The sequence below is a fragment of the Cydia strobilella genome, chromosome 13 (assembly GCF_947568885.1).
Source record: "Cydia strobilella chromosome 13, ilCydStro3.1, whole genome shotgun sequence".
Classification (NCBI taxonomy): domain Eukaryota; kingdom Metazoa; phylum Arthropoda; class Insecta; order Lepidoptera; family Tortricidae; genus Cydia; species Cydia strobilella.
This window is the reverse complement of record NC_086053.1, coordinates 12,484,582-12,506,922: the sequence shown is the minus strand read 5'-3', so window position 1 is coordinate 12,506,922 and position 22,341 is coordinate 12,484,582. Positions and strand designations below refer to the sequence as shown.

General features: G+C 41.0%; 1 protein-coding gene across 6 annotated transcripts in view; it reads right to left on the bottom strand.

The window, feature by feature from the left end:
* Window positions 1-70: 70 nt before the first annotated feature.
* The window catches only part of LOC134746777 (kinesin-like protein unc-104), a 120,705-nt gene continuing 98,434 nt past the window's right edge, over window positions 71-22,341 (bottom strand). For 5 of the 6 annotated variants that reach the window (XM_063681307.1, XM_063681311.1, XM_063681312.1 and 2 more), the window contains 12 exons: window positions 21,882-22,079; window positions 18,391-18,528; window positions 17,874-18,004; window positions 17,268-17,432; window positions 16,524-16,704; window positions 15,971-16,061; window positions 15,789-15,887; window positions 15,046-15,258; window positions 14,760-14,898; window positions 13,787-13,907; window positions 13,511-13,613; window positions 11,300-12,566 (listed from right to left, as the gene is read on the bottom strand). In XM_063681307.1, the coding sequence (XP_063537377.1) occupies window positions 12,333-12,566; window positions 13,511-13,613; window positions 13,787-13,907; window positions 14,760-14,898; window positions 15,046-15,258; window positions 15,789-15,887; window positions 15,971-16,061; window positions 16,524-16,704; window positions 17,268-17,432; window positions 17,874-18,004; window positions 18,391-18,528; window positions 21,882-22,079 (1,813 nt within the window). In that variant the 3' untranslated portion in view covers window positions 11,300-12,332. Of the gene's footprint in view, window positions 3,701-3,849; window positions 4,283-5,518; window positions 5,621-6,122; window positions 6,260-6,719; window positions 6,907-7,894; window positions 7,970-8,274; window positions 8,402-8,894; window positions 9,022-9,503; window positions 9,633-10,143; window positions 10,257-11,299; window positions 12,567-13,510; window positions 13,614-13,786; window positions 13,908-14,759; window positions 14,899-15,045; window positions 15,259-15,788; window positions 15,888-15,970; window positions 16,062-16,523; window positions 16,705-17,267; window positions 17,433-17,873; window positions 18,005-18,390; window positions 18,529-21,881; window positions 22,080-22,341 lie in introns of those variants that run through there. The other variant, XM_063681313.1, reaches the window with a different exon arrangement.

The following is a 22,341-nucleotide window of genomic DNA, read 5'->3' as shown; positions in this document are numbered from 1 at the left end:
TATTCTAAGGTTTTTCATATTGATAACACTAAAAGAAAAACTATGAAAAAGGTGTTAAAAAAAACAACGGTTTGGAAATTTTCAAAGCATTTTATTTATGACCTTTAACACTGTGTATAATATATTTTGATAGTACATTTAGAGCAATGAGTAATATTACCAATCATTACATTGTTCTTATTTTCATATATTGAATGAAATTCATAAATTATATGTAATATATAATTTTCAATATCATTCTCGGCCAACAATCAACAATCACTATCGTAATCACTCAGGCGCTCTGGTCACCGAGCAGCGCCTCAACCGAACAGACCAACCGAACGAACGCAACCAACTGAACAACACTACCCTATAAAAATAGCAGTATAGCTTAAAGAGTATACTCTATAAAAATATATATAATCCAGCGTCTGCTGTTATCTCTAATTTAAAAAGACCTTTATTCGAATTACAAAAATATAACGAAATAACGTAAGCTTCGCAAAATAAATTTCCAAAAAAATACTTCATAAACAGTTGCACCCACAACACGACACACCCGTGATTTATCCCGCTCTATGTCTCTACGTTAACATCAGTTTGCTATGCAAAATACATCACTAGATATTTGAGAAAGTCAATAGTTACAAACTTTGGAATGTTATACAAAAATGACTAGAAAGAAAAGGTATGTAAACAATAATATAGCGTCTCGTGACGCGAGATCTCCCTTCGTTGCGGTGTCGAGAAAATAAACAACATACATACCAATTAAACTCGCTGCCTATTATATATCTTTATCAGTGGTAAGCACATAGTCAAATAGTTTAAATAACAATATCCTGATGCCATTCGAACAAAACTCCCAGATTCATGTAAGATAATCTCGACGACAATAATGGTAATAATTTTAAGAAATATAACACACAGCATGTCTAGACTTGGATAATACTTTTTTGATCTTAACCTATAATAGCCTATGCTAAATTATTATCGGGATATTCTCTAGGGTCAGCCGAGCCGCTACAAGCGGGGCTCGACGTAACTCAGGCAGATCAAATCAACTAGGAAATATTTACAAAGACTAAACGTCACAAAAGCTTACTTTGTCAAGATGGAGTTAATGGAAATATATAACAGTCACCTAGAAGCGATAGTATAGTGACAATATTAGATATATCAACATTTATCAAAGCAGTAACGAGAGTAAGCATTGCTCGGACTGATAGGTACATCGAAATAAGTTATTCAAAGAAATATCATCCATATAAAACTACCGTCACATCGATACTAACTACGCTATGTTTCCTGTATAAATATTAGTGTGAATTATGGAGCGGTCGAGTGAAGTGTATATATGTATCACGCTGAGTGTACGACATTCACGGAACAGAACAACTTTTACTTACTATCTAACATTGTGACTGACAAATATAATGTTTTAATTGGGTCTTCCAAGTCAATTCTCGGGGCCGTGAAGATTAGTCTGAATAATCTAGATTGTATGGACAATCTGACATAAAAATCGGCTATCACGGCAGCGAGAATTGACAGATTACAGGGGTGGAGGGTAGCACGGTGTCGCTATGTAGCTACTCTATCACATACAATGTACTACACAGAGAGCACGATGACTAGAACCGGTCGGAATGGTTGTGACACGCGCCGGAGCGGCGACATCTTCCGTCGTAAACATTAGCCTACTTTATACAATCCATTTGAACATATCACTATAGGAACCTAACAAAATTCAAGGTATAAATAACAGAAAATACAAATAAACAATCTACCAAATAAGTAGTGTTAAATGATGTATAATTTCTTGGAACGCGTATTCTACATTTAACTACAATGTTATAATTATTATTATGTATTTACAATTAATTCTAAACGTGAAACGAAACGTTACGTATGACGTCATACGGACACCGCCACTTCGAATTGGCTATTTGAGCCTCAAAATATATTCACTCTACCGTTCGGGTCATACGTATATACAAGGTTAGTTACATTAATAATGTATCCAACATTTGAAGAAAATCTATATAGGTATTTTCAGTAATTTGTCTTTTCACAATACATTCATTTAAATTCTTATATCTCGCCGTAGTTTTGTTATAAAATGGAGTCTATCAGACATCGCCGGCGTACGTTTGTGCGCAATTAAATTAGCTTATGCTCGGAAGAAATAAATGTGACGTTTTCAACCAAAAAGTACCACATTGTCGCTTGTCGATATGGTTGATTTCTAATTGAAGCTATATGGAAATAGCGCCTTACTGACAAGCGACAATAAGTACCCTTTTGGTTAAAAAAGGCACAGAGTCGGCGCTGTATAATAGTAAATGCGGCACAGCTTGCACGTCGCAGGAAATCTAAAAAGTCTAAAAATAACAACACGCCTACGCGTGTTCAGCTATTTTTTACTTTGCTCTTTAAATTACCAACCATGTAAACAATTAAGAGAAAAATCTTGCGACGTAGAAAACTCTGCTACGGTTGCATATTACCACAGCATCGGCGTTTTCCGGCTACAAAGACAACAAAAGTTTAATAACGTAATAACAGTACAAAACCTAGTATTGCTGGTGGTATTTGTATATAATTTACCACGAACGTGAAGTGATCTGTAGCTTATGATATCCATAAATAGCTTAGCGATAGAGCTAAGAAAGATGTAAGCGCCAAACTAAGTATTACGGCAACACACTTAACCTAACCAGTACACCTTATTTGTATTGCATTACGGCTTATAATTGCTTAAGTTACGTTTGATGCCGTATATACTGACCACATTCATACTCTCACTAACAATATCTAGTAAACATTCACTATGGCCGAGATAGAAATACTTGGAATACATTATTGCATTACACAGTTCTCCGAACTCACAAACACCAGATAACTAACGTATAATAAATAACGTAATATAATATATAACGTGCATCCTTTTGCATATTTGAAACAGCTCAAAAGAGTCTTGTACAATAATTGTTCCTGCTTGTTAAAATTCGTCATTTTCATGTTACCCTTCTCCTAGTGCCGGCTTGGTCCCGCCTCTGACAACACTCATAATCTGCTTGTAACGTACTAATCAACATATATAAACGTATATGAATATTACGTATAAATCGTATATAGCATTAAATGCATTTGTTTTATAATACTGTTAATAAATTGGGGATATGCTAAAATAATTGATCGCGTCTGGACTAAGTATAGTTTAAAATTATAATTCATTTCTGTGGTCCCAAAATTCATTGAAAGTAATGTATTGAAATCTCAAATCAGATGAATCGGTGGACCACTCTTCTTGGCTTTTTGTAAATTTCCTCATATTTAGGCCTTATGGATTGAAAGTCAAATATATGTAATATCCATGACCAGCTACCAAACCAGCAAAATTTTCATCTAACACCTCTTTCGGATGTCAATCTGGTTTGCCTATGACTAGTTATAGTCAGTTTCTATCATGTATTAGCATATGAGCAAGACAGTATCGACCTTTACGTTCCTTTTCAAACATGAAATCCTTATAGGTAGATAAAGATATATTGAATCAACTCTCGGACCATTTCATAGTTCAATTGAACGATATTAAAAGTTTATTGAAGAGAAAAATATTTTTTTCTACAGCAACCGCTAATAGTAGCTAAAGACGATTGTATAACCTTGATGGTTTTAATTTCATGATTTCGATAAAATTGTTTATGTAAGCCTTACAGACAATACAGACAATTGTGACGTTTTCAACTAAAAGGTACCACATTGTCGCTTGTTGATAAGGTTCATTTCTAATTGAAGCTATATGGAAATAGCGCCTTACTGACAAGCGACAATAAGTACCCTTTTGGTTGAAAATGGCACAATTAATAAGTCTAAAATCGTTAGGGGAGACAGGTTTCAATCGTTATACACCCAAAGACCAATTAGTTACATTGTCGCGAATCGCGAGTTTCGATAAAGATAGCTGAAACTTTGAAGAGATCGGTAAACCTTTAACAGGAAGGTACCCACAGAAATCGCTCAATGATACTTTTCACTCTCCCAGGCACTCGAAACGTGCGAACCGTCAAATACAACTCACAATTATTATCTAGCTTTCTTTCGCGCGAACCGACTCAGAAACAGAATGAACAAGCCCTAGCAGTTTCAATGGCAAGGATGCACGTCAGTACGCTGGCTGGAGGCGATGCGCTTAATAAACGAGGATAGACTCCATGGTGAGGACTCATGCGGGCGCAGGCGCGGGCGCGGCCTTGTCTCCGCGCCGCGCCGAGCGGGACCTGCGGCGCGACAACTTCATCGTGTATATTGATCTGGCTTGAGCTCGCTAGCTCTTAATAGTACATTATTGTCGGAAGTAGCTACTTGCTGGCTGAGGATTCGTTTTAAACGGACGACCTTGTTTAAAACGAATCCTCAGCCAGCAAGTAGCCTTCCTGCCGAGTCATATATAGTGCTTTTCTCAAAAATGGCGCAATAAATACAAATATAATAGAAATATTTTACAGAAGCAACGTTCTTACTTATATATTTTCACAAAAGATTTGCTTTGCCGCCTTTTTATTTTTTTTAATTGAAAAACGAAGTTTATTTTTCTGCCGAAAATACGCCAACCTATTTGAGACAGCTAAATAGTCGCAGTACCAACATTATAATATTAAGTACTGATCGTCTGTTTTGCTGTTTAATGGACCTATGCTTTCATTTGATATGACCACTTCAACTTTTAAAAAGTTTGGAACTCGACAAATAATGAAATTTGTATGCAACATTGCAGTCCCGAAATCGAGACTGCAATGTTTTTAACTTTTTAATTTTTTGACTGACCATAAACTACGCACTTCGCGACCTAATTTTTAACCGGCAACGTCGACTTTGCCGTCCATTTTTGAGAAAATTACGTTTGCGAACAAGAAATAGTCTTTGAAAGCGCCGAAACTGATGGCTAATAAATCTTAGGCAATAGTTAGTGTTATATAAATATGCTTAATAAAACATAAAACTACAAAGTGAGGACAGACTATTTCTTATTCTACAAAGAAACAAATAAATAGAAACACGGTTTAACCCCTGGAGTCCAATATCGCAAACACGATTTCATACAAAATGTATGAAAGATGAAAAAACCCGGGAACTTGGAGGTTTTTAACATTGTCAATGCCTGGAAATCGGGGGGTTAAATCGTCAACATTTAAAGGAAGGAAACAAAAAATTCAACATGCAAGAAAGAAGTCGACTGAGTTTTAGTGGAGAAATTAAGTTCGACAACAATGCAATATTATAATATTTATAATACCATCAGTCGCTCAAAAGTTATCTATTGTAACTTGTGAAAGTGAAAATCTTTATTCTTCCGTTTAGCCATATTACAATGCCTTACGAATTGTAATAATTATACATATACATTGATTGGCTTAAAGTTAAATCATTTGAGATAAACAGTTTTACGCCAAGTAATCAAACTAGTAAATTTAATTTGCCAATGATTAGAAGTGAGATGATTAGAAGTACAAGAATATGAAATGCTCACCTGATCTGTCCGGCGAGTAGCGGGTTGATGGCGTACAGCCAGTCGTGAACTTCCTTGTCGCCCAGCGTCTGCAGCAGGTAGCCGCGCTCCTTGCTCACAACGCTGCAACAATACAGAAATAACGTCGCACTACAGATACCATTAAAACGCTCTGGCTAAAACAGCGCTATCTTGTGAGTAGGAACTTATCTAAAAACCATTTCAACAGACAACATTTTAGTTTCAATTGGTTGTAGCATTTTTGTACTGAATATGCTTATGCCGCACAGCGCCGCACACTGGTGGAATCCCGCCTTAACAACCGATCAACTGAAGCCACTTTTTAAACTCAAATATCAAGTACTTGCATTAAAGGCGCCTTTATTAATTAATTAATAAAGACCATTTAACATCACTTTCTGGAAAATGTCAAGTAATCGCTATATTCGAATTCGACAGTGCTCGTGAATACACGCCTGGTCCACGAAATTGATGACAGAAACGGAGTCGCGAACATATAAACCTGTATTCTGTATTCGCGTAAAAAACCCCTAATTAAAAAAAAAAGAAAATTTCCTGGTCACGGCACCAAATTGTAACTGCTCTGCTCTGTGATGATAGTTACCTGAAAGTGTTGGGCATCCGCACCATCTGCTCCTGATCTTCGGAGTATTCTACGTGGGCGTTGGCGAGGTTGATGACGGCGCGCTCGATGGGGTCGCGCTCGTCGCGGTAGATGAACACGTAAGGCCGGCGGACCACCTGGCACGGGTTGTGTTTTCATTAGTATTTATGTTAATACGATTGAAAAAAAATGTTTTTTTTTACTGATGCATTTTTAGTGCATTTTGTGATATTTATGTGCTAAGAATCACGGTCCACGCAATTGTTGTTCTATTATGATCGAAACGAATAACTGAATAAAAATAAAATAAAATTAATTAAAAAAATCAGAATTACTAAAGTGGCATTTTGCTAAGAAATATTGTTATAATCAGTCGAAAAGACTCGCTTTTGTGATAGTAAAGGATATCTTACCACCATCATTCAAGTGTATTCCACGGAATTGTTGACCATAAAACACTTTTCGAGAGGTTTCAGTTCCTCTTTATCTGATAAATTGGTACAAAAATATTTAACATATTATGGCATAGAACCCATTTAAGGCTCTTTCAGAGGACTTTTTCAGCGGAGGTTTCTAGTTCCTGTGTTGTACACTCACCAGCCACCGCTTCTTCCAGCCGTGCGTGCCGTGCTGCAGCACGTTGAGGTGCCCGCGACGCGCCACGGCGGCGGACACGCGCACCTCCTCGCAGTCGGGCACGTACAGCGCGCCGCCCGCGCTCAGCGCCACGCCGCCCCATGCCGCCATTGATTTCTCTAGGAGCGCGCGCTCCGGTGAGCATAGTCTATAAAAAAACAATTCATTTGTATTACTCGAACTATAAGATAAGCTAACAGAGGCCCCTTTGACTCATACTGAGTATAGTTAGTTGATCGTGTGCATGTTGTAGTACAAGCGTGAAAGCTCGAGTTATTTTAATGCAAGCAGTTAATCCATTAATAAACATTTAACTAACAAACTCAACAATATAGAATTATGTAATTATTGAATAACTGTGTATTATTGAATACGTTTATGAATGACTTGACGTTTATGATAGATTATTATCCTACCTACCTGCTACTTTATGCCCGTGCGTAAAAAGCTGAAGACATTTTAGGACATACATTTATGCTTTGTAATATCAATCGGGTGTATCAAATAATCTTTACAGTACACATGGTGCTACTTTCTCGCACTAGTGCGTAAAAGAGCACTTTTCGTGCATATGTCGAAAGTTTAAAGGGCCATATGTACTGTAAAACGTTGTACGATACACGTGCGAATAGGAAATTCGCAACTCGTGTCGATTTAAAACACTCCCTGCGGTCGTGTTTTAATTTATCGCCACTCGTTTCGAATTTCCTCTTTTCCGCACTTGTATCGTAAATAACTATATTAGATCACCTAATTTCACTATAAAGCATTTATATTATTTGGGCTGTAAAATACTAAATATCAATTTCAATCAAACAATTTCGAAACCCCGTAATTATGTGAATCAGTAAATTTATAACAATAGACACAAGGTCTTCTGACTGTGTAATAACACAGGAAAAAACTAAATAGCTGAAACTAGATGCGGCAGTGTAGCGTAAGTTTGAGAGTAAGTAGTTAAGAAGGTGTTTTCAAGTAGAGCCGGAATAATTTAACTCTGTACAAACTTTGCCGTGGCAGAGCATATAAGTCCCACCATAAACATCAAAATTCTGTGAAAAAATGACGTTTAAAGTAGTACTGTCACACTGTAATTTTAGGGTTTGTGTAGAGTAAGATTAGACAGACTGTAGTACCTCAGAATGACCGACGCAATAGTCCAAGGGTATGGCGTGCATGGAAGTGGGAGCCGAGCGGGATACGATAAGAAGCTAAGGAAAAACATCAAATAAAAGTAAAGTCCACTTAGCCAAGCGACTTTGTAAAAAAATGAAAACTGGTGGCATAAAATAAAACATTAGGAGAGATTACAAAACAAATACGTAAAATAAAACACTGAATAATTCATACTATTAAAACGTAAAAAAAATATTGGATTCGTTGGGGGTTTTGCTACTAACAATAATTTCAAGGTGTGTTCTGTTAGGTTTTGGTTGTCTGTTCACAATGGATGAGTTTGAATCTTAGTTGAGATCGCTCACAGTGAGATTGAAGCAGAGATACCGTTGATACTCACTCGAAGCTGCTGGCACTGTGTACAGAGGAAAGCAGGGATGGCGTTGACATGTCGGGCGCGAGGCCCTCGTCCACGGGAGAAGCGGGCGACTGAGCGCCCTCGGTGTTGTTGTTCATTCCTATTCGTCCTGTCGAAACACATTACTTGTTTATAGAAATTGATATTGTTTATACAGGTGTTAAAGTTTGATCTCGCTTATTATAAGTTGAAGTAAGAATTGTATTTTGTTTAGTGAGGTGAGTCGAGAGAGATATAACATCGGCTCGATTTTCCATAAAGCAATGTTTTAACGACAAGATTAGGTACCTACATAGGTGAAAAATGGAATCGAAAATAAGATAAAATTAAATAGACATCTGATTACCTTAACGTAACTCCTGCCAAATATTATATTATCAAAGATTTTAAAGAAATATTAATGTGGTCAGTGGAAATCATCCAACGACGTGATCTACAGTACATGCAACGTGGTGTCGACCGCAAAGGGAGTTAAACGACGAGTACTGAAGCCGCTCGGGTATGTTTGCATTTGTTTAGCATGGACGCCACGCTCGAGCATTCACAGTCTACCCGGTAGCAGGTAGAAGGTAGTCAGTGCAGTAATAAGCTAATAAGCAAACCTTGTATAAGTTTGAGGAACTTGGTGGCGAGGTCTCGCTCGGGCGGCGTCATGTCCCACGGCTCGTACAGGGACTCGTCTCGCGCGTGCTGCTCGGCCGCTGCCTTCGCCGCCATGTTGCACACCTCCTGTATACGAAATATAGTCTTTGTACAATCAAAAGACTCATACCCAATAAAATTGTAAGAAGTTTTGAATGCTGCGCGCCACTGTAATACGAGTAAAGGATCGACCACACCACTGCTCAAAATACGGTAACGGTACGGAATCGCAGTGACGTGCAATACGCGTACTGATCAGATAAATATGTGACGTGCCATACGCGTACTGATCAGATAAATATTTAACAAACTAGTCTTTGTTTCTAGTCTACTAACTATAGCATATACACACATAATGTCAATTTTTGAGAGAGTGCGTATATATGAGTCAATTTGCCTCAAACGGTTTTTTTTTATGCGACTCTTCTCAATGTCTGCAATTCAAACTGATGATATTATACTACGGTCAGCGAAATACAAGATTTCTTGAAATTCCCCCACTTTTGTGTGATAAATCCCGACTAGGTGTTATCTATGAAGAACCTGTCCACAGTGTCCAGTGTCCATACCTTCTCGGTTTTGGTGAAGTCGTTGGGCGCGACCGTGTTCTCGTGTCCGTGCCGCAGGCGCTCGCGCAGGGCCAGGAAGTGCCGCGTGCGCCCTACTTGTTCCAGCCGGGTCATTTTCTCGAGCTCCCACTGTTCAAATTAAAGTTTTTATTGTGTGACAAACAAGTAGCATTAATAATTACTATTATAATTTTTAAAGCAAGGTTCAAGTCAGTCATAAACAAACAATGAGTTATGTTTATGGGGACAACGAGTTTAAAGCAAGAAAATTTGGAGAAATAACCATGTAAAGACTTGTAAATAACCATCTTCATTAGATGAACCTCAACATTAGACGAGCAGGAGACTGTTTCTTGCTCAGGGGTAAAAAGATACCAAAAATTATTAGCATAGCCAGTTTAAATCAATTTGAAATATACTCAAACACACCCAAACTTTTCAGTTGAAAAAGGCGAGAAATTAAAATTTTCTATGGGGATCAACCCTCCGCGCCTATATTTTTATATTTGCCGCCTTTTTCTACTGACAAAGTGGTTGTGCCAGAGTATATTAGCTTATTTAGCTTTAAAGTTACCATCAATCAATCATAATACCAAATCATAGTAAACATAATAATCATGTAATCAGGTAATCATGTTACCTGATGGTCGAATATAAGCGAGTCTCCGCGCGGACGCCAGCCGTGTAGATTCTCCTCTCCTCGCACGTATGTGCCGCTCGTGTCTAGCACGCGCCTTTGTCGTCGCTGGACTCCTGTATAAAGAAGAAGTAGTCACAATCATTCCTTTAAGTCTGGTTACAGAGGTAAACAACGGACGCCATTATTAAATACACGATTTGATTAAAAGAAACCAGAGGAACCACAAAATATTATGTCGTAGAAGTTTCACGAATCGGTTAGCGCCAAACCGTATTGACAGTAGGTAAATAACACGAGAGTTGCCAGTAGCGCAGTTCTATGAGCCTTTCAGTAACTTACCCCTATGTCAAAAACCTTGCTCAATGTGCAAAAAAACGTCTAGACATTTCCATGTGTGATATGTTTGTGTGCGTCAAAATGAGTGTGTTAATTTTTATTTAAATGTGCATGTGTCGCCTCGTGTTTCGACAAAGATCTTTTTTGCATGTGTGAGTAATCTTTTGCATGTGTTTCACTAGACCAGAGACACGGTCCCGGTGATGACGGCCAGGTGCTCTTGTATACTTGCGCGCGGTATAGTACACTGTAACCGGGTTCTAGGGAGAGGTGTTTAGTGAGCAGACTGTACTGCACCGACTTGGCTCTAGTGCGCGGTGCAGGCTGAGCTCGTAGACGCCGGTGAGGCGGTCGGCGCGCGCGCACTTGGAGCCGAACAGCGCGCGGCGCAGCGAGCGGCCCGTGCGCGCCTCGCGGCCCACTACCACGAGGGACAGGTCCTTGGTGACCAGACCAGAGCAGACACTGTACTGTACCGACCTGGCTCTAGTGCGCGGTGCAGGCTGAGCTCGTAGACGCCGGTGAGGCGGTCGGCGCGCGCGCACTTGGAGCCGAACAGCGCGCGGCGCAGCGAGCGGCCCGTGCGCGCCTCGCGGCCCACTACCACGAGGGACAGGTCCTTGGTGACCAGACCAGAGCAGACACTGTACTGTACCGACCTGGCTCTAGTGCGCGGTGCAGGCTGAGCTCGTAGACGCCGGTGAGGCGGTCGGCGCGCGCGCACTTGGAGCCGAACAGCGCGCGGCGCAGCGAGCGGCCCGTGCGCGCCTCGCGGCCCACTACCACGAGGGACAGGTCCTTGGTGACCAGACCAGAGCAGACACTGTACTGTACCGACCTGGCTCTAGTGCGCGGTGCAGGCTGAGCTCGTAGACGCCGGTGAGGCGGTCGGCGCGCGCGCACTTGGAGCCGAACAGCGCGCGGCGCAGCGAGCGGCCCGTGCGCGCCTCGCGGCCCACTACCACGAGGGACAGGTCCTTGGTGACCAGACCAGAGCAGACACTGTACTGTACCGACCTGGCTCTAGTGCGCGGTGCAGGCTGAGCTCGTAGACGCCGGTGAGGCGGTCGGCGCGCGCGCACTTGGAGCCGAACAGCGCGCGGCGCAGCGAGCGGCCCGTGCGCGCCTCGCGGCCCACTACCACGAGGGACAGGTCCTTGGTGACCAGACCAGAGCAGACACTGTACTGTACCGACCTGGCTCTAGTGCGCGGTGCAGGCTGAGCTCGTAGACGCCGGTGAGGCGGTCGGCGCGCGCGCACTTGGAGCCGAACAGCGCGCGGCGCAGCGAGCGGCCCGTGCGCGCCTCGCGGCCCACTACCACGAGGGACAGGTCCTTGGTGACCAGACCAGAGCAGACACTGTACTGTACCGACCTGGCTCTAGTGCGCGGTGCAGGCTGAGCTCGTAGACGCCGGTGAGGCGGTCGGCGCGCGCGCACTTGGAGCCGAACAGCGCGCGGCGCAGCGAGCGGCCCGTGCGCGCCTCGCGGCCCACTACCACGAGGGACAGGTCCTTGGTGACCAGACCAGAGCAGACACTGTACTGTACCGACCTGGCTCTAGTGCGCGGTGCAGGCTGAGCTCGTAGACGCCGGTGAGGCGGTCGGCGCGCGCGCACTTGGAGCCGAACAGCGCGCGGCGCAGCGAGCGGCCCGTGCGCGCCTCGCGGCCCACTACCACGAGGGACAGGTCCTTGGTGACCAGACCAGAGCAGACACTGTACTGTACCGACCTGGCTCTAGTGCGCGGTGCAGGCTGAGCTCGTAGACGCCGGTGAGGCGGTCGGCGCGCGCGCACTTGGAGCCGAACAGCGCGCGGCGCAGCGAGCGGCCCGTGCGCGCCTCGCGGCCCACTACCACGAGGGACAGGTCCTTGGTGACCAGACCAGAGCAGACACTGTACTGTACCGACCTGGCTCTAGTGCGCGGTGCAGGCTGAGCTCGTAGACGCCGGTGAGGCGGTCGGCGCGCGCGCACTTGGAGCCGAACAGCGCGCGGCGCAGCGAGCGGCCCGTGCGCGCCTCGCGGCCCACTACCACGAGGGACAGGTCCTTGGTGACGATGGCTGGCCGGGCGCAATTCTCAACCTGAGGATTAGCCCCATCGTTAGGGATCATCCATTAATTACGTCACACGAATTTCTAGGTTTTTTAACCTTGTCACACTTGGGTCACGTTTGGCAAAACCCCTGGTGTGACGTCACATTTTTGACAATTTAGTTTTCAACGAACCAACAAATCGAATTAGGTATTATTTATATTTTATCAATATATTTTTCATAAAAGAAATATTAATAATTTTATAACACAAAACCGATTAGGAAAGAAAATCAAACGAAATAAAAACGATCATCGTTCCAAAAACTCGTTACTTAACTATACAGCGAATAAAATATATATATATATATTCGGTTACTGGCGTTTAGTTAAAGTGACGTCACAGTTTGTCACTCCTCCCTCCCCCTTGTCACAACATGTCACATTTTTTTACCCCCTAATTCCCCCTACACATGTGATGTAATTAATGGATGACCCCTTATCATCTAGAACAACACACTTGGCCAAACTTCGCCTAAATAGTGGGTCCCGCGAATATTCCAGAGGTCATTTGGAATTTAGAAGAAATGTACATCCATTACTTAATTACTTGTTGGAATTCAAAGGTACAGTTATTACAAGTAACTTAAAACTTAATTTTACGCGATTAAGTCCCGTCGTTGTGAATAATAATGAGTAAAAATCTTGAAAGTTTAAATCAGTGTTCGAGGGCTAATTGATGTCGGCGAAGACTACATAGAGTAGTAAAAAATATTTGAATTTGTTTTTATACTTAGGCCGCGAATATTTCAAATTTCAATCAACTCTCGTATTGCAAGTAAATTAATGAAGAAAACTTTAGCAACTGGTATCAAAACTCAAATCTAACTCTGTCTGTACTGCTTTGACTAAATGAAATTAGCAGACCTCTAACATTTAAATGGTACTTCATATATTAAAATATAAAATGACAAGTGTAGTGGTCGTTTCGTTACCTCGAGGTATGCGCTGAGCGTGATGTAGACGACTTCTCCGTTGGCGCTCACCCTGTTCAGTAGCGGCGAGCCGTGCAGACTGCTGTCCCACGCCGCTTCAAACCTGATAGAGCATCATACAATTAAAACATGTAGAATGAAGAATGTGTTGTGAGGTAGTTATAGTGGTAGATTACGAACTTCGATTTTCCAAAATTGGAAATCGACGTCATATCACTTCTTTCATATTCAGATAATATATAACTTCTGAGATAATATTAAAAGAGTGTGATATACCTAAATACAGCCCGATCGTCGAGCGTGGGCCTCTCTCCGGGGAAGAGTCCTAGCGACAGCGCGCCATCTTCTTCGCCGTCCGCTGTATCTTCATTAGCCTCTGGCGAATTGCGAATGCGGCCTGAAAATAAACACATTGTTAGTACGAGTTAATGATATGAGTGTAATGTAATGACTTCGTTTTTGTTGTTCATCACAAAGGACAAAGAACACAAAAATAAACTGTCTGTCCTTGATCCTGCACATTTTAAATCTTACTGGATTGTTGGCTGGTTTAGTTTGCAATAACCAATTTCAAACTAAACAAAATCGTATTATTGAAAAGTTCACGAATACTAACTCAAAGGCTACGAAAAACCATCTCAACCTAACTAGCTTAAACAACAAACGAACCCAAACAAGACGCCACGCTACAACTTCCATCGAAAAATTTCACGCTTAAGGCGGTTCCCTGAGCCAGAAGGCGAAAAATCTCCTTATATGATCATATTTTTCTAAGAAACGTTGATATTCGTAGACGTGGAAAAAATATATGTGGTTCTTGATTATATTATCTTTAATTTATAAGCTTCCGATACACGAATTATGACACTTCTCTCGATACAATTAATTCCCAAAGTAACCTCTAACTAGGACTTTTAATCCAACTTTTCTCGGTTATTTATTATGTGAAACTATAAACGAAAAAAAGAAGAATAAAACAATCTTAACTTAAATAGTAATTTGACCGCTTTCGAATTTCGATATTGTAAGGCAACGTTTTTAAAATAAATAAAACTCGACAAAATTCGATCAAAATTGACACTTGGCGCGCATGGTCTTTCCCGTTCTTTCTTACGAAATGTGACAGTGAGAGCGGCAAACCGATGGAACGGCCTTAAACGGACGCAAAGTTTGTGTCGATTAGCCGCAAGCGAATTTATCCAAAGTGCTTTTTTTGTGGCTGAGACATCAAAATAAAAGGACAACATACCGACGACGAGCTCACGAACGTCGCTCCACTGCAAATCTCCAGAAGGTTCATGTAGGATGGTGATGCGGATGCGGCGCTGGATGCCCTGGTGCAGCAAAAACAGCCCTCGGCACGGGAGTTCGTCGCTGTGTTCCACCACCTGACAGATACAAACATTAATATAAATTTAAAAAAATGTTTTAAATGGTGACCGCTTTTGGTCTCGGTCGGAAAGTAAAGCTAACCAGCTAAATGGCTTATCAGTTTGCAGAGTTATTTATATGGAATAGAAAAATAAGCTACTCACAGCTGGCACGTATTCACCGTTGGGCGCCAGCTCGCAGATCTCGAACCACACGAGCAGGTCGTGTTTAGAGTGGAGGTGAGAAGAGCAGCAGGGCGGGGCTACACTGGCCGCGCCCCACTTGGGGCTCCGCACGGGCGCCGAGATCGGGATGGAGGGCGGCAGCATGCGGCGCGGGGGCGTGCGCCCGGCTACTGGGCCGTCTTGTTTGGCGTCCTGAGAAAAAATTACTCATATTGATATTGATATAATTGGTCAAACCAAATTGTCAGTAAATAAGAACAAAAAAAAACTATACTCATCCTTTTCTTTTGGGTGCTACTAGTGTAAAACAAAGATAGTATGATTCTCTCTGTCTATGTTTGAAATGAGGCAAACTTGGCAAACTATAACTAAGCAACTGCCACTATAACAGAGCATGAATCGAGGTATCAGAGACATTCCACTTGACTGTCGCTTACGAAATAGCGACAGTTTAGTGAAATGTTTTGGTTAGACATTGTTAAATTTTATGCCAAACCATGAAATACTCAAACACAAAAATCGAATTAGTAACTTTTTCAGGAGTATTAAAAAAGCAGTTTTCGAAAGCGGCACTTAGATAGAATTCTCCATGACCAGAAGGATGGATAATCATAAAACTATTTTTTTATAAATTATGGAGACTATCACTAAAATAATAAAAAAAACTCACTAAAAAAAAACTAAATGTAAAATAATCGTTTTGAAATATATCAGTTTCTTACCTTGTGTAATGGATGTTGCTGGTAATGTCCGAATACTTCAAAAACAATTGGCTGTGTTTTAATATATTCCACAAACGACTTGGTTACTGGGACAGTGATCTGCAATGGAAAAAAACATGTATTAGGTTCCTATTTTTTTTTAACAATAGCTATTGTATTTTTTGTATCTGATAGGTACATACATTTTGTACGTGGTAGAATCCGAGCGGTGTGTTCTTAATAGTGTTCTTAACGGGTTCTGTCGAGAATGCGTCTTCGTTACGATGCAGGAAGCTGAAACAAATGCAAGCAATTAAGTTCCGTAGGTAAACAAAGTAAATACAAAACGCCATAGACACAACATCATAATTATCATAAATTTATTATTTATAAAATAATAAATTCCTCGTGATTTGACGAAATTTGGCAATATAGTCAGTCTAAATAGGACTTTCCGTCCAAAATCACAAGGCGCAAATTAAAGAGGAACACGAACTTCTTGCCCAGCGTCAGGTGATCGGGCAAATCTTCACCAAACTCAACTCTAACGCAACAGCACAGGGTGCAGACTCACTTGAACTGGCAGAACACGTCGGCGTAGTCTGTGGATACGCTGTGAGCTTACAGCACGGTCACACGGAAGGTGAACTCCTTGCCTAGGGTTACGTGCTCGGGTAGGTCTTCCTCTTTCAGTTCTGCGGCGAGCGAGCTGATCTAAACTGAACTCTAACGCAACAGCACAGGGTGCAGACTCACTTGAACTGGCAGAACACGTCGGCGTAGTCTGTTGAGACGCTGTGAGCTTGCAGCACGGTCACGCGGAAGGTAAACTCCTTGCCAAGGGTCAAGTGCTCGGGAAGGTCTTCCTCTTTCAGCTCTGAGGCGAGAGAGCTGTCGCCGCGACCGCTGTCGGCGTCGCATTCGCCGCCGGCCAACTCTGTAAATAATAATGGACTTGATTCTTGTTTAATTTACTTAAAACGTAACATGCTATTTATAAACATGAACTCATATCTACCTGGTGTTTTTAACCATAGGTACTGATAGCTAACGGGGTGGACTGTATGACGAGATGGGATGATGGAAACACGTATATTATAAATAATACCTTTAATTAAATACTAAACCAGAAAATACGGTACAATATTTATAGGTGACAAGGCAGACTGACATAAAAAGTATCTGACATACAAGAAGAAGCAAGAGTAAAAGGATTTTACAAAATCACATGTTCGAAAGAGGTCGCATTCCAGTCAGTCGCCAACAGGTACTTTGTCAGATGAAACTCAACATCTAACTTAACTGGTGGTCAAACTGTATAACTTTTGCTATGGTAACAACCATCACAAAAAACGATAAATTTCGGCTGAAAAGATGTTTTCCTAGATACAGCCAAACTTTTCGAAATTGGTGCTGTAGTATTTTTACTTCAGTTTGACCTGAAAACACCTTATACGAGTCTATAACTATAGTACTATAACATACTATAATTAATATTACCTTCTATTTTAATATTGGAGTCGGCGAGATCGATGCGCTCCTCGAGGTTGAGCGCGTTGTTCTTGTCGACGACGCTGGCTAGCGTCTTACGGCGCGCGGGCGCAACATCGTCGTCGAATGAGATCTTGGCTGATTGCTTCACGCCCGCCGCGAACTCTGCATTGTCTTTAAAAAACATTTATGGTTACTTTCAACCATAGACAAATGATTGCTAACACGTGTAAAGAAGTGAAAAATATAAAAACCGCAATTTTCACTGTAGTAAATGATGTTGTACGTTGTACAGCACCGGACGTGTTGTGGTAGCTAGAATGTTAAACAAGAGGTACCTCTCACTTATACACCACGGCTAGCAACTTACAAACTATGAAATAAAGCTAATCCTAAAGGCTTAGTTTTCCACTTGGTTCTAATTTGTTACCACTTTAGCATTCAGAGCCCAGCCATAAAATAGTATACTCCTAGTATTTTCGCCCAGTGAAGCGTGTTGTTGATGCTATGGGTGACCCTTTGGCAATCCTCGCTCAACTGCAACGTTGCCAGACTTTTAGGTAAACTACCGTTTATGAGCTAGATAGTTTTTATTAATTGTAACATTATACTTACTTTTCTCGGCGTCAATGACCGCCTGCACGGCGACCCGCAGGTAGCCTTTCACGTCTCCTTTCTCGTTCACGATGGCGACCTTGTGAATGAGCGGAACCGGGTACAGGAGGTTTGACAGGTACACGAAGCTCCTGGAAACAATGACGCAAATTATTCATTCGTTCATTTGTTTCAAGAAAATAAAAGGGTATAAAAAAATATTTCTCCAAGAATCTTTTACTTATATGCATAGATTATTAGAAGCGAAAAATGCAAAATAGACGGTTTTATTTTAAAAGTAAGTAGGTATAGCATATATGTTGGCATTTTTGCGGTAAAGTCGTTTATAATTGCGAATTCTGTTCTTCTTGTTTACATCGGTGACATTCGAGGACTTTCAACGTCTGCATGTTGTTAATGGGTCTCCTTGCCAGTAAAAAAATAAGTACCATTGAAAATCCGGAACATGGCGAATGCCAAATAAATACTTGCGAGGGAACAACATGCCAGTGATTCTGAGGATAGTAAAATAACTAACCGTCCAACCATGCGGAACCAGGGGAAGCGGTCGTAAAACGGATCCCCGCCGGTGACGGACTCCACGTTGTGGTCAGGGGAGGTCGGCGACAACTCCGCCTCGTTGTGGTACATCTCGCGCATCAGCTCCAGCCTTTGTCTGAAAAAAATATTAGGACATATTGACAAGTCTAGGATTTGGACTACACAAACGTAGTTAAACAGGTGAATCAACTATTTCTTGTTGTTATTTTCCCGTCAACGAGGGAAAAATAGTAGCAAAGTTTGTTACAAGTACCGTTACAACACGTTCTACGAACATGTTTGGCAGATGACCCATTAGGAAAAGGGCTTTTATCTGCGACATAAATGCATGTTTAGTTTACTTAAGTGCAATAAAACGAGTGAAAAGTTGATTCACACAAAAAGTATGCGAGCATTCAATGGTGTGGTAAGTTGTGAATAAGTATAAATCCAACGTTAGCGAAAATCTACCAATACCGGAAAGCTAATAATGTAAATAATAAAAACGATATTTCATGGACACGTTCTGGATTTTTTTTAATCCGAGCTTATTGAATGCGAGCAAACTTGAATTTGGAATTACATGGAAAGTTGCAAAAATTTTGAGGAAGTTGGTACATTTCTTTTTGCTACATGCATTGAAAATTATTATTGTTCATGCAAAACAGTGCCTAAACGCAAGCTACAATGACAATAAATGAAATGAATTTAAGGCAATTTCCGCAATTATAAGTTATTGTATATACTTTAAGCTTAAAGTTACACGACGAAGCAAAGCAACATAATCAGGTTTAAATATACCAACTAAAGACAATAATTATTTTCAAAGATACCTACATTTAAATATCACATGCATTTATTTAAAGAAATGTGGTGTTAATACCACTCGTGCCTTAACTATAAGTCTACCATTTAACTGAAATACTGAGTCTACCATCTAAAAATTGATCGAGTCTCAAAAGTAAGCTACATTCTACTAATACATACACATAGTTTTTGACCGAAAATCTTATTTATGTGGTAGACCTATAGTTATCAAATAAATTGCCTTCTACTATACATATTTACATATATATTAGTTATTATTGAAACATGTAGCCTCACAAATAACTCATAGACGTACAAAATTAAAAAAGAATTTATGGCATACATAGTTACAATTATGTGTTAATAATTAGCCTTATAATTTACATAGATCACTCGTTGAACCATAGAGAAATAAGTAAGCATAGAGTGCTCACTCCATACATCAGTTTTGTTACCAAAACGACTATTGTTTTCGTAGTCGACATCTAGCGTTAAGTAGCGGAATTATCAGAACTGCTACTCGAAAATAGATGTCGCGACGAACGGAAAGTCTAATGCTCAACAATTTTCAGCTAATATTATAACCGGATTAACCGGAACTCTATTTTTAACTCCTTCTGCTTGTAATATTAGTTGTTAATTGTTGACCAATACACTTTCCGTCGTGACGTCTAATGTCGAGTAGCAGTACTGATAATTCCGCTACTTGACGCTAGATGTCGACTACGAAAATAATAGTCGTTTGGGAAACAAAACTGATGTATGGAGTGAGCACTATGATTACTTATTTCTCTATGGTTGAGCTTAATTTATCATACAGGCATCCAGATTATCCAGAATTAAGAAGAATAAACTGAAAATATATTTGTTTGATAATATATTTTTGATAAAGAACTATTTCCATAAAAATATGAATGAGATGAACCACGAACATAAAAAGTATTTAAGTAATAAATAGTATAAAATTTAAACGATAATGCGGTAATGAAATAAACGCATGAAACTGTCAGTTTTCTCTTTTTAATTCTGTACATATATTATACTAGTGTAAGTGACTGCAATGCAAGGCAAATAGTGCATTATTGATTATATTGATTTACAAACAGTGATATAAAAGGTGTTTCTATGCTTTATACATTTTCATACGTATACGTATGTATGTGTATGTTAACGCAGTTGGACCAAGAGACGCAAGCCTATATAATATGTATAACATTAGGTACAACGACGCACGCGCATAGGTTAAGCAAGCCGGCAAAGCGACAGTTCTGGTAACGTCGATTTGGCCTTTTTCAAAACGTTTACATACTTATCAAACAAAACAGATACAAATCTATCAATCCTTTCATAATTATGTAATACGTCAAAGACTTTTGGGGTGCTTTATTATTTGTATTGAAGTGCTGCCGGGGGCGAAGAATTTAGTACCTTTAAGAAAAATAGCCAGACTGCAAAAATCTGTCCAAATCGCCAGTTTCCAGGGTGTCAAATATCATTTTTGAATTGATTCGTCGACATTGTTATTTTCTCTAGAATGCATCTATTGTATGGTGAAAGAGCCGTATTTGGCTTCGCCGTCCGCGGTTGGCCAATCCCTGCTAAATGATTTAATCTTCAACACATCTTAGGTACCTACTGCGTAATTACCAGTGTTGGCCGAACGTTAATTTAACCAGTACAAATTAAACCGTAAACCATAACGGACGGTTACAGTTTACGGTTCAATTTGTACTGGTTAATTGCATTAACGTTTCGGCCAGCATTGGTAATTACTAACCTCGCGTAACAGATGATTGAGCGAAGGAGTCAAGGTGTAGTCAATGTACTAAATTCTCATTTCCACGGGGTGTCACTTTACGTTATACATTTGTATAAAAAAGTTTGTTCTATTTTGTTTTCTAAGTGCAAGGCGAGGCGTGGTATTCTGTATAAACTGCGTCGGCACACGGATCAGCTCAGCGACCAAAGCCGTCCACACAACGGCCCATGTATGGCATAACGAAAGTTTACAACGAACTTAGCTACCTTTGACTTTCGGTTTAAAGTTTGATGCGAACATTCGGATGATGAACATTCCAATTCCAACCTAAGACCGGGACAGTGAGGTTGCGGTACTAAGACAATTTATAAATAAGTTTTTGGCAAAAATAATTTTTGGTACAAGCTTATATCGTTTACTGTACTTTTCTTTCCACAGGCAACTAATACTCATCGAGACAATCCTAACAACCCCAAACACAGTTAGTTTGCATTGTTTTATCACAGAGTTCCCATGGCCACCTCCTGTATTTATCATCAGATCAGCTCCATGTCATCATAATATTGTATTGTCATCCGATTATTTCCAAAAATTCCATTATAATTAAGTACTTTAATTAAATCATCAGAATAGGTTTCTTTATATTTTGTCTCAACTGCCACGCACTACAATGCTGATGGTAATAATATACAGTCATTTCAACCCTTTATCAACTGGAAATGTAAATTATCCATAAATGATTACAATCCTGATCCTGTATACTAATACACTCATGCAATAAACAATTCTGGTTCTAATTCTGATCCTCAGTCGTCAGCGTCAATGCACGACCGGAGAAACAATTTGATTGAATTCCGCAACCCCACTGTACTAGCAACGGTTCAGTGAAACGGGCTTAAAGCCCCAGCCTTGGTGCCACGCACCTCGAGGGCAGCAGGTTCGCAAGCGACAGTCTGGTCTGCTGCGCCGCCGCCGAGATACACTGCAGAATGTCGGGCGTGGGCGGGGGCGGGGCCTGCGCGAGCGCGGGGGGCGGGGCCAGCACCAGGGGCGGGGCCTCGTCCTCCTCGCACAAGCTCTCGTTCATGTTGTATATCTGGCGCATTAGCTCCAGGCGGTGGCTACAACAATACCTCTGCCCTGTAGCCGTAAAGGCTAACAACAATATAGCCTAGCCTAGGAGTCGATATGTTTAAAATTTGAGACATAAATATCTCCATCTTTGTCGCTCTTAGAGCCACCTAGCGTCCTTTGAGGGTCGGCATTTAGTCAGCGCTATGGAAAGTGGCGCCCACGTTGCGTCGAGCAGCAGCCATAAAGTTGACTAGACGCCGACGGTCGGGAGACGCTAGTGTGGCGTGGCCCTTACAGACTGTAAGTTAC